The sequence below is a fragment of the Monodelphis domestica genome, chromosome 5, assembly GCF_027887165.1.
Source record: "Monodelphis domestica isolate mMonDom1 chromosome 5, mMonDom1.pri, whole genome shotgun sequence".
Taxonomy (NCBI): domain Eukaryota; kingdom Metazoa; phylum Chordata; class Mammalia; order Didelphimorphia; family Didelphidae; genus Monodelphis; species Monodelphis domestica.
The window spans coordinates 194,023,981-194,037,407 of NC_077231.1; the positions used below are offsets into that span (position 1 = coordinate 194,023,981).

The 13,427-nt window shown below is 35.5% G+C and overlaps 1 protein-coding gene across 2 annotated transcripts in view; it reads right to left on the bottom strand.

Annotated features, from left to right (window-relative positions):
- The window catches only part of WASL (WASP like actin nucleation promoting factor), a 99,491-nt gene that overhangs the window by 48,039 nt on the left and 38,025 nt on the right, over positions 1–13,427 (bottom strand). For both annotated transcript variants that reach the window (XM_007504239.2, XM_007504238.2), the window contains exon 2: positions 2,417–2,551. In XM_007504239.2, coding sequence (XP_007504301.2) covers positions 2,417–2,551 — 135 coding nt within the window. The remainder of the gene's footprint in view (positions 1–2,416; positions 2,552–13,427) is intronic.

A 13,427-nucleotide genomic window follows, 5' to 3' on the forward strand; every position in this document is an offset into this window, starting at 1 on the left:
GGACCTATAAATCGAGTTGGATTGACATCATGAATCTCCTCTATGCTTTATTAACTGAAGGTGATAGACTGACCATTCTTTCAGCCACCAATAATTCTCAGGATGGGAATGCAAAAAGAAAAAATTGTCTTTAAAAAGATCCAAAATGGGACCCAAATGTAGCTCAGGACTATATTAAATTATACGAATCCAAGGAGGCTTGCTTCTCAAGATGAGAGATCTGGGTAAAATTTGAACATATTAACCAGGAAACAGATGAAAGGCCAACCAGATTTTATGATAGAATTGTAGAAGTAGGGGCCAGAAATTTTGGGCTAGATGTAGCAAAAGAGATAGATTCTAGAATTATAAGAAATCATTTTGTAAATCAGTCTTCCCCAGAAATTGGGAGAGTATTTTCAGAAGAGTTTTCCAATCTTAGTATGGACATAGAAAATTTGAAGAGAACCTCAATATATATTTTTGAAGGCTGTGAAAGGAGAGAAAAAGAAAAAGCTGAAAAGGAGGAAGCAGAAAAGACAGAACAAGGAAAATGAGGCAGTTAGCTTAGTTCCTGTCTTAATAAAAGTAAGGAAATCATGGCTCCTTTGAGGGAAGTGATAAGAACTTGGACAAAGGGCCATTACAATGCTATTTCTGTGGTAAGCCACCGCCATGTAGCTATAAACTATAGGAAGAAAATCAGGATGATAGGAACTTCAGAAGCTGAAGTAGTAGTAGTAGTAATAATAATAATAATACTAAGACACTCCAACAGGGCTAGTAATTCTGATAGAGTAAGTTTTAACTCAAACCAGAGTACCCATCAGGGAGCTTATAATCAGTGTGGAGGACCCCAGAGAAATAGCCAGAGATCTTTATGATGGTGTGAAGGAGGAGAAGAGACCTTGGGAGTCAGGGGGTGAACCTTACTTCTTCCCAGACCCTGGTGTTTTAATGCCAGTTATATAATATATATTAACATTCATTCCTTTTAATGTCCAATTCCCCTACAAATCTGTTAGGGAAGAGATCTCTGATATAAACTAAGGGCCACTATGTCATGTTCTTCAAATGGCTCTTTGTCCCTAAAACTGCCTGAGGACTCTCTAACCTTGCTACCAGTCCTGCTTCCAGAGGGTCAGGAGGGGATAGCTCCTGTCTTTGAAATCCCAGTAAGATATTCCTGAGTCTCTGTGGGTTACATCTTCTTCAGATATATACCTACTTAGGTCAGCTATTCCTGTTCAAATTTCAACAAACGAGGGCCCATCTCCTTCCATTCCCTCAATATCCTCTACCAAAGGATGTGATTGAAGAATTTCCCCAAAAGAAAAGTCATTCATTGAGCAAGGGATTCCATGCAAATCTGAATATAATTCACCCATTCTCCCTATAAAAAAGTCTAAGTCAGGCCCAGATGGGAAACCTATTTATTAGTTCTTAATAAATATTTCTTAACGCCCAGAGCCAGTTGATTAAGAAGGATGAAAAAATTTCTGTAACTGAGTTTAAAATAGTGGGATACAGATGTACAAAATAGACAAAATGCAGTTTTGTGAACAAAATCTATCCATTTTAATCCTATTGCAATGAAAAAGTAAATGCTAGATCTTATGGTATTTGAGCAATAAATCTTTAGGATAAAGGATACTGACAAATTATCAAACTATAGTAGTCACAAAATAGCCAGGATAACTAGAAACCAGGCCATAATTCATAGATGACTGAACAAAGTAAAGATATCATACAGAACAAAACACAGCACCTTGCTGAGAGACCTGTTAGAACCATGACTGCTTTCTTTGAATTTTGAATTACATGGAAAGAGAGGAAGCATGAGGGAAGGCAGGAAGATATGTCCTTAGTTCGAGCCCTGCCTCTGAGTTCACAGAGATAATTCTCTAAAACCCTAAATTACAAAGAAGATATGACTGATGATATACACTGAGAAAGTAAGTTCCACAATGGGATTTCCAACCACTCTAGTCATGAAAAATATATAGAAGAGAAGCAGTGAGTACAAGATATAGAAGAAAGATCTCATCTCAATACAAGAATTTCCTACAATTAAGATCAAAAGTAGGATGTACAATTTGGAAGGTAGTAGATCTTCAAGTAGCAGACTTAGAGCAAGTGTGGTGGTAATTGGAATTATTCACAGCAGAGAAACAATCTGGGGCTATCACTCAACCTGTTTGGGGGGGAGTGAGTGAAGGTGTGGGGTGTCTATTAGTGTCTTGGTATGCTGTTACTCAGTCAAGTTAACTTCTCCAATTTAGTGGTCAAAAACAAGTTATGTTTCTAATGTGACCAATGATGGCTCTTCTGTGACATGTAGTGGTCAAGGCATTAATAAGAACTAATCTAACATACTATGTATTAGATAATCATGATCAGACCAAACTCCTACAACTAGCAAGTAAAAGAATCTTACCTTGATATCAAATACTCTGATAAAATAAGATCTTTGCGGATTGTCCTTCACAAGACACACTACACCACAGCATTTTTTTGACCACATGCCATTTCGATCTGCTGCATATAACTGTACCACCGCTGAAGACATAGTCTGGAAAAAATAAAGAATTGTTAGGTTCCAAACAATATTCTACTAATGTTCTAGAAAAGAATAACTTCAGTGTGCTGTAAGATAAAACATAATCTTCTCCCCCACTCACTCATGGCCTCTCGCCCCACATAGACAAAAACAAAAACCTAGTTATAAACACGTATAATCAAACAACAAATTTGTGCTTTGTTCATGTTTAAAATTTCTCCAACTGTACTCTGAGTCTATAACATCTCTGTCAAGATGTCATCAAGAGTGCTCTGGAAGTATTATTTGTTGTTGCATTGACTATAGTTCTAAGATTTTTTTCTTAAAAAACAAAACAAAAAGAAAAACCCTTACCTTCTGTGTTAGAATTGATACTAAGTTAGAATTGATACCAGTTCCTAGGCAGAAAAGCCATAAGGGTTAGACAATAGGGGTTAAGTGACTTGCACAGGGTCACACAGCTACAGGAAGTATCTGAGGCCAAACGTGAACCCAAGATCTCCCTTCTCTAGACTTGGTTCTTTTATCCTGAGCTATCTAGTTGCCCCCATAGTTCTGAGTCTTTTAAAGATTTTTATCTTTACAGTGTAATTATTATATATATCATTCTCCTGCAATGTATACATTGTTCATTCTGCATCAGTTCATATACAACTTTTCAAATTTCTCTGAAATTATCTCCTTTATAACTTCTGAAAGAACAATATTTTATCACATTTACATAGCACAACTTGTTCAACTATTCCACAACTGATAACCAGAGTCATTATCTTCTTCTAGGTTTTTGTCCTGGGTGTTTCTGTCCCCATAACAACTTTTATGGTGAAATTATTATTATTTTTTTTAGATTTTATTTATTCATCCTGTTAGCCTCTTTCCTAAGTTTGGAATTTACGTTAAATTAGCATTTTTGCTAGAGGGAATGTCTAGAGTGAGCTTTTGTCCTCTTGGGTCCTACTACTGATTTCTTGTAGGTACTGAGTATTATGTTATTCAGGATCTCAGGAACAAGGACCTGTAAACTTTCAGTGCTCCCAAAGTGGTTTGATCCAGAGCAAAGTCTGATTGTCATTACCCCTATCTGAGTTCTGAAAGTTCCTGATTTGGGTCTGGGTCTGAGCAAAAGGTTTTGTGGGCTTGCCTATAATGGATTTCCAATGTAAACTTCTGTTAAGACTCAGCCATTACTAGTCGTCAGCTGGAAAGATTTGCTGGTTGAGGGTGAAAGAACAATAACCTCCCTTTGGTCTGGGATTGCTGCCCTGGTTATTCCTACTGGCCTGGGGGTTAGTTCTATAATGGAAAAAGGATAGAGATAGGGTAAGATTTAAGAGAAGTAGAAGGCTGTCTTTAAGGCATAGACTAGGAACTCAAGGGAAAGAATTTTAGCAGGCAGAAGGTAGAGGAGGAACAGTTTGGAAGTGACATCTTCTAGAGAGTAGTGACTTCCTGTTGGAGGTTGGGAGCTTCCTGTCTTGGAAGAGAGGAAAGGTGATCATATCTGATCTCTTCTATCTTACCTGACTGGGGAAGGAGTATACCCCTGATTCATCTTTTGAGGTACTCTATTTAACTGGAAAAGATCCAGAAAAGGATCTGATCATACCTGCTGTGCTTTTCAGGAGGTTTTATCTAGAAAATCCTGTCAGACTGACTTTGAGGTTTTACCTCAGGGGTCAGAACCCCTGGGGTGAACTTAGCTGCTAGAGTTCATTCATTATAGTTTTCAGAGACAGCTCTTGGGAGATACTTCAAACCAACTACTAAGGGTCACAGATAGTTAGCTTAGTCAGTTTTGGGGACACCTAGATAGAAACAGGGAGCTAAGTTAGCCAGAAGACTCCCTCTTGTGAAGGATGTAGAGGATTGTGGGAAATTAGATCCCTTAGAGTTAGGGGCCCCTTGTTCTGATCCTCAGTTTGTATTCCCTCTTAAAATAAGAGATGCTGTTTTTTATATCAATTGCCTCCAAGGAGTTTGCACAACTCACCCAGTGAGAGAAAGTGATTCAGTTTGACTCTCACTAACTGGAGGTTAGAATTCGGGGCTAGGTATTCAGAGGGATCCCCAAGTGGATCTACCACCATCTGCATCTGGATCTCTCTTTCTCTCCCTTATATTCTTTTTTTAGTTCTGAGACCCTTTTCCACTCCTAGAGTCTGAAACACATACCTGCTGCTTTCTTTTAGATTCATTCTTTGTTCAGTACAGTCTAGGGCCCCCAAATTTTCCTTACAGTGGAATGCCAATCCCTAAGTGCAGGTCTATCCTAGTCAATCCATCCTGGATCTGGGAGCCAGAACTAGGTAGTGAGTGACAGCTGCCAGTTGGCACTTGTTCCTGCCCCCTACCCAGGCAGAGGCCCCTCTGATAAATCTGAGACCTTTCCTCGTCCTGGTACATAGGCTGTTTCCATACTAGGATGCATTAGGCAACATATTTCTGGCTAGACTTCATTCCCTTGGTTTGAAGATCTTTGTTTCTTTTTGTCGAACTAGGTTGGTAAAATGATTTCCTGGGAATTCCAGATCAGATTTGGTCTGATCTGTTTTCTCGATCTTCATGAAGTTGTAGGAAAGAGTTCAGCTGAATTTTCAGAGATATCCCATCATCTTAGCTTGTCTCTCTGAAGTCAATCTTAGTTCCAGGTTTAGCAAAACCTTCTTTCTTCCTTCTAGATTCCATTAAGGAAGCTCAGGAAAAATCTACCAGTATGTTGACTAATAATGTACAATTTTCATTTATTTTTATACTCGGGTATATGGTTTTAAAGCACAGAGTGAAAAGAAATATTGGGACTATCCTAGTTTTTTTTTTTAAACCTTTACCTTCCATCTTGGAGTCAATACTGTGTATGGTTCCAAGACAGAAGAGTGGTAAGGGCTAAGCAATGGGAGTTAAGTGACTTGCCCAGGGTCACACAGCTAGGAAGTGTCTGAGGCCAGATTTGAACCTAGGACCTCCCATCTCTAGGCCTAGCTCTCAATCCACTGTGCTACCCAGCTGCCTCCTCCCTTTTTTTTAGAGTATAATAAAGTATCTATCACTTTTACCATCTTTTGGGGGTTTGCTGTTAAAAAAATAAAGAAAACAATAGGATTTTAAAATGTAAAGGCTAATCTACATGAAGCTTACCTAAAATTATATTGTGCATTTCCTTTTAAACATTTTATAATATAATGGCTGCTTTTCTAATTCTAAGGGCAAAATATATGATTTTTATGTGTTCAAGTTTAGAAGTATCCAAGCTCTATCTTACAGTTCAAGATTGAAAAACATTAATTATGATTTCATTAATTTGCCAAAAAATACATTTTGCATATTTAATGAAAATGTAAAAATGTTAGTCCCAACTCCCTCCAAACTTTCACAGGACCTGTTAGTGAAGTTTTGTGAAAAGGAACAGGAGACTAATTCAAAGCTTTATGATTTACATGAACAGCATATTTCTGCCATCCTGCTACTAATACACAAGGGATATTCCTGTTTTGAGTGAGGCTTGAACAAAATAACTTCCCAGATCCTTTTCTCAGAATTCTATGATTATTTCTGGTTTTTACTTTTTAAAACTACCCCCATGAAAAATAAACCAATTCAATATAAAAATAATATTATTTAAAACCTAAATTAGTATTATCCTCTCTCTGCTTTGTCTTCCTAACATTGTTAGGAATTGTTCATTGTTGAATGCTGCTAGAAGAATTAGTATCAAAGAATTCACTATAAATTTGTGTTCAATAATTTCAAATAGGTCTTTACTTTTGAATGGCAATTCTTTTGTTTCTCTTCCATTGATTCATCATACTTTCTAGAGTTGTTATTTCAAAACTTTTCTTCTAAAGTCTGTCCTTCCAATTCCTCCCCCTTCTTCTTAGTAGAGAATCTTGCATCTTAATTTATTATGGTTCATCTCAGCAGTCATTAAGCAAGACTGTCCTGAATCTTTTTTCTAGATCTAATAAGTTGCCATTGGTTCAATTATAATTTCTATTGAGTTGACTCACCAAACTATAATCAGCTTTAATCTCTCTAGAGCTACATTAAAAACTGCCTGCTAGATATTTCCACCTGAAAGTTTCTTAAGCATCTCAAACTCATCACATCCATAACGAAATTCATATTCTTCCAATATCATTTCTCTTCCAAACTCCCTCCCCTTTAAAAAAAATGGAGACTAATATCCTGCCAGTCACCAGGTTTGCAATCTTGAAGTTATCTGACTCTTCCCTCTCCCTCACCTGAACACATCTTACTGTCACATCTCTTCTAATTCCTCTACTCACAAGGTCATCTTCCTAGTTACCTCTTACCTGGACTATTGCAATAGTATACCAATTGGTTTCTAAGTTTCTAGTCACTCCCTTCTCTAATTTATCACCCACATAAGCTGCCAAATTAAATGTTCTTTACTCAGTATAGGTCTGACTATATTATTTCCCTCTGAAAATTTTTAAGTGGTTTCTTCATATCTCTAGATAAAATGAAAATTCCTTATCTTAACATTAAACGTTCTTCACAGTTTAACTCCTATATACTTTTCCAAAATTCTTTCATATTACTTCTCTTCATTAGTTCTCGATTTCAGTATGTTTGTCTACCTGTTCTCAGAATTCAAAATATTACATATCTGCTCAATCTCTGGAACTTTGCCCAGAGTAGTTCCCATCTCTAGAATGATGTATACCTCTTCATTTCCACCTGTTAGAATTCCAAGCTTCTTTCAAGACTGAGCACCCATACCTTCTTCTACATAAGTAGGTGTGCCCTATGTTTTATTTCTTCCTCCTAAAATTACTTTATATTTATCTGTATAGCTAGTGTCACATTTGAGTAAACTCTAAGTTCCTTGAAGACAGGACTAATGATTTTTTTATATCCAATGTCCTACAATATTTTAATAAATGTTTAATTGTTAGCTGATTTCCAAAATCAAATTTTCTTCATTTTAAAGACTATTCTATATTCTAATTTGAGCAAGACATTTGAACATTTCTAATAACCTAAGAGGTGATATTTACTTGTTCATACAAAAGAGCAGCCAATGCAATTGGAGAACTTATAGGATTGGATATAAAAGTCATATTTCCATATTTTCGCTTCTATTAAATAAATGGAAAATAAAAACCCTAAGAAAAGATATGAAGAATACAAAGTGCTCTGTCATAAAGTGTACACAAAATATGGGCATATGTATAATGTCCAAATTACAGAATCTAAAAATGGAGCTAGAAAACAAAGTAATTTAATCCAATAAACCAAAAAATATTTCAAAGGATTTCTAAGTGCACTAGTATTATTAGGCATTGTACAAGGATGGGAACAGAAAGCCAAAAAAGGGAGATAGTCACTGGCCTTAAGTCCTTTATTTTCTCTAACACTTTCACTTCATGGATAAGGGAAAAAAAGTAAAAATTGTTAAATTATTTCACTAAGGTGTTGGTAATGGCACAATTACTTTAACGAAACTCACTGAATTCAAATAAAAGGTTCTGTTATATCATCTTACTTATAAAAAGAAAGAAAATTTTAATTTAATTATGTAGAGGCTTTTAAACGTATTTTCTATATCTCTAAAACATAGTATCATAGAAGTATATAAATGAATCTTGTAATATTTGAACTGAAAATGACCATACAGTTCAACACTATCATTTTCTAGATGATGATGTCCAAAGAGCTTAAGTAACTTACTGGGATTTTTTCAAAACTCAGAAAAATCACCAAATTCAAACAGAAAGGCCCAAAACACATGAACACACACACGCGCGCCAGCACCTTATTTATTATCCTTGTATTGTCTAAATCTTGTAATATATAAAATACTACCCTAACAATCCCTGTAGCCATGAGTACTTATTAGTACATCACAGAATGAAATCCTTTTCTTTCCAAATATTAACATAATTTAAAATGTTTTATTTTCTAAAACCCTTTATTAATTTAATAAGCATTAGTTAAGTGCTTAATCTATGCCAGATATTGTGCCAGGAGTGAGGGAATATAAAGATGAAAAATAAAACGGTCCCTGATCTCAAGTAACATTTTATCAAAAGAGCACATCTATCATCATAATTATATTCAGATTATATACTTAACTAGCATTTGGAATTAAAAAAAAAAGAAAAGAAAGGATTTGTGTAGGAGATAAGACCTGAATCTTAGGGAAAATAAGAAATTCTCTGATAACTGAATGCATTACATGAATGGAATGTGTATGTAAAGAATGGATGGAAGGCAAAAGAGAAAGGAGAGCCACATATAATGCAACTAGAAAGAAAGGCTGGGTCCAGTTTGTGAAGGGCACTAAAAGCCAAAGGACTTTGCATTTTATCCTAAAAGCATTTGGGAACTACTGGAGTATACTGAGTTGGAGAGTAATATGGTCAGTTATGTATGTAAGGGCTATCTATCACTATGGACGCTTTGTATCAGATGGAGTAGAATTTGAGCTGAGTCTTAAAAGAAGTCAAGAAAGCTGGTAGCAGTTGTGGAGAGAGAGATCACAGAGGAGGATCAGTGAAAATGTAGTCAGGAAATAAAAGGTCCTATTATAAAGAGATAGCAAAAGAGCTGGTGTAGTTGGGTCAGTTACATGCCCAATTATGAAGGGTTTAAAATTTCAAATAGAGAATGTTATATCTGATCCTAAAGAAAATAAGGAGTCTAGATTTTATTGAGGAGTGGAGGAAGTGATGGGACATGGACAGACTTGCATGTGAGGAAAAGCACTTTGACTGCTGTGAGGAGGGCATAGTGGAGTAGGGAAAGTCTTGTGGGAAAACGACCAACCAGTTGACCATTTCAACAATATAGGTGTAAGCTGAAGAGAGCTTAAACCATGGCAATGTAAATGGAGAGAAGAGGGGGGAAAAAATATATATATATATATACATATATACACACACACATATACAAAAAATGTGAAGATAAAAAACTATAAGAGTTGATAACAGAAATGGGGTAGAATGATGTGTGATGAGACAGTAAAGAAAAAAGAAAAACCAAAACTGTGAGCCTGGATGTCTGGAAGATGGTAAAGTTCTTGACAGTAGTAATAGTAAAGACTAGAAGAAGGGAAGATTTAGGGGGAAATAACATAATTTGTTTTAGACATGCTGAGTTTGGGATGCCAACTGGACATTTAGTTAATGATGTTCAAAAGGCAACTGGTGATGAGAGCCTGAAGCTCAGAAGAGAACTTAGGATGGATAAATAACTTGAAATAGAATGCATGGAGATAATGACTGTAATCAGAGGAACATGTAATTAATATGTCAACTTACAATATTTAAACAATTTATTAATTCTGAGAAATAAGAAATGGAGGAAAAGACACTGACTACTTATAACAATTCCATACAAAATTGAACTAATCAATTACCATAGCAAAGAGATCAAAAGAATCTAGAATCTGCCACAGTCAATAAACACTGGGGTGTTTTGCCAAATAAAGAGATAGGGTAGCCAAAGGTAAAATTAGCTTCGAATATCAACTTTTTAATATATCCTTCCAGAGAAGGATAGAGTATTTTCCTAATAAAATATGTGTATATACAAAGGAAAAAACATAAAAATTTTGTAACTTTTTCACCTTTAAGGACAGTATAGTCACCACACTTGGTCTTTAACATCAGTTTCAGATATGGTTACAGAAGTTGAAATGTCCCTAAAGAAAGCAAACAGGAAAAACGGCTAGATTGGAAGAAGTAGTTCAGCAGGAGGTCAATATTACAGCTTGAAGGCATCAGAGGCTTACCTGACTGAAGTCTTCAATTTGCTTTTATTGAATGAAATGTTTTTTTTTTTTAATTTAACCCAAAGTTAGCACAACGGGACCTAGTATGATGGTTAAGAATGTGGTCTGCTGTGCAATATCACTTACAAAAGCACATCTGTTCCTTTCTAATACCCCCTACCAAAAATAAGTTTGATGCATGTGTAGCTTAAATGTGAATCTTGATTCACAAGGAAAATGAAAAGAGGGGAAAAAATACCAAAAACATGGGAAAGATTTCAGACTTTACCATCATCAAAAAAAAGGGGGAGATTACAAGAATATCAACAACAACCTACACGAATGCCTATTTTGTGAATACATTTTAAATGGGCATAATCTACACATGCATCAAACTCATTTTGGTGTGTGAAGATTAAACTTAACTCTCCTGATTGTAAAAATGAAAATACTTATAACTCTCCCCTGATTATAACAATGAAAATACTTAACTCTCCCCTGACTGTGAAGATTTAAATTGTAATCCCTGCCTATTTTTAGAACACCCTACTTAAAGTTGACTACGAAGATCTTCCCATTTTAGATTTAATCACCAAAGGTGCAAACACTCCAATTCACACTTGAGTGGGTGAGGTCTATTACCCATGTGTACAATAGTAGGTGACGAATCAGAATTGACCGACTGACTTCTGGACAGTCCTAAAACAAAGTGTCAACTGTGATTGGTAGATGTAAAATTAGGGAAGACACAAAGGAAGTGTCTTTAAAAGGAGCTGTTACTTCCTGTGAGGAAAAAAAAAAATCTTCATTCTTTGATCTGCCACTAGACCCAAGACCTTGTTCCTGACTGGACTGACAGGTGGTGAGTGAAAAGCTAACTCTTAACTGCTGGTTTTTTTCTGAAGAGACCCAGCTTCAGGAAAGACTTATCCTCTTGAGAGAGGCTCCCTATATCCCCAGGGGCTTGGCTATGAGGGCAAAGGCCCCTCCAACTAAGAACTAACTCTCTCTGCCCAGGCTGAGAGAAGGGCTGGAGATAAATTACTTCATGCTCAGGCTAGATATCTTACCTTATCCTCTCTCTCTGATTTCTTGCTTCACGCTTTCTATATTTTGTAAATAAAATCTCTTTGGAATTAAACTCCTGGCAACCACACTCAAAATATAAAGTCCAACCCTTTAAAAAATTAACCCCTTTCTCCCCCTTTAAAGGTAGGGGGTACTAGAAAGAAACAGATATGCTTTTGCAAGTAATATTTCACAACATAATATATTCTTAACCATCATACTAAACCCCATTGTGCTAATGTGGGTTAAATAAAAAACATTTCATTAGATAAAAGCAAATTGAAGCCATCAAGTTTATCTTCCAACAAAGTACTTTCAATGCATACATCAAAATTATACAAACCTCCTTGAAATATGCAACAGAGGAGATGTTTTTGTTCATTGTCTTTTCTGTTATTAATATCAAGTAAAAAAATCAGGATTTACGTAGGTCTAACTTGAAGACCAACACTATTTCCATTATACCAAAAGGACATAGGATAGAGAAGATGGCAAGGGGACGAAGCAGAACTTAAGAGCAGTGGGTAGTAAGACCTATAATATTGATCTTAATGACTAGATTAGCTGCTGTTATTGAAAAATATCACTGGTCCAAGATCTTTTTATTATCTTGGAACTTTTTGAAATAAGCAAAAAAGAATAACATACTTAAATATGAACATGGCTGACTAGAAGTTAATTACTTCATTACTTAGTAATTAGAGCTATTGTGGGTTCTCCCTCACTACAAGTCTTCAAGAAAAGTCTGAATAACGTTCAAGGTTATAAGAAGGGAATATGATTTATATACTAGCTGAGCTAGATCTCATTCAACTTAAAAGTCAGATCTATAACTAGCAAATTAGAGAACTAAGATAGGTATCAAAATGTGCCAAGGAGGTATCCTCTAAATCAGTTTTTTAGGACAATTCAATTAATGGTGAGGTGGCAGGGAAGATTTGGGAGATTTTGGAAGAAAAATCTTAGACCTTGGGTCATAAGAATATACAGGCAAGGAGAGAGATCTCAGGGTATTGCCCTATGGCAAAGGAATGAGTCCCTTGACCACTTTTGGAGGAAAGACTAGGTGATCTGGAAGCCCACCATCTGGTGTCTTCCAGAATATTTCAATGAAACATTTCTACTACTCCCTTTAAACCCTCTTGAGGTTCTGGTATAAACAAATGCTTTCAACACTCAAAATTTTAGTACCATTGGGAAAAGCACTTTTTTTGCCCATCTCTGTTATGGTTCTATAAAAACCAGGACCCAAAGCAGTAAATGATTTGCTTGAAGATCACACAAGTATGTAGCAGATCCAGGACTAAAGGGAAGGGAGAGAGGTGTATTATCTGTGAAGATTCCCACTTAACAATTTAACACTGTTATGTTGTGATACATGGCTAGAGGAGATCTTAATTTCGGAATCCTAAGCAAAGCCTTCACTGAGTGGAACCATCGCACCCTATAAAACACAGAAGAAATTTACAATTCAATTCGACTTTTGCAAGTTAGCTTAGTTCTATGGTTCTTAGTTTTTAAAATATACATATAAACCATTAAAACCTGTTATAGCAAAAATGGCAATTTACTGAATGAAATTAAAGGCATTTCATCTAATTATATTTTAGATCATAAGCTCATAAAGTTCTAAATTTGAATTGTGATACAGAAAAATATGCATATGCATGTTATTTAGCTCTTTTAGACATACACATATAAAGGGGTCATATATGACCATAAAATACAATAAGTGCAAAAAAAAAAAGACTCAAATCTTCTTTAATAGTCTCAAGTTCTTCTTTTCCATTTTGGAGTATAATTATTTGCATGCAAAAATCCCCTAATAGACGATAAATTCCAGGCAGGATAGATTATAACTTATTTATGTTTGTATCATTCAAAGCACTGTATGAGGTACTACTCAAAGTTTCTGCATGAAGAAAGTACATAATAAAGGTAATAATTTGAATTTCTATTTCTAGGTATTCAATAAATATAAAGCATTAATTTTAAACATTTACTTATTATAAATGTACTGATTTACAGGTCACCAATTAGTGTATTATGAAATTTGCTGGCCTCTAATTATCAGTTACTTTGTAA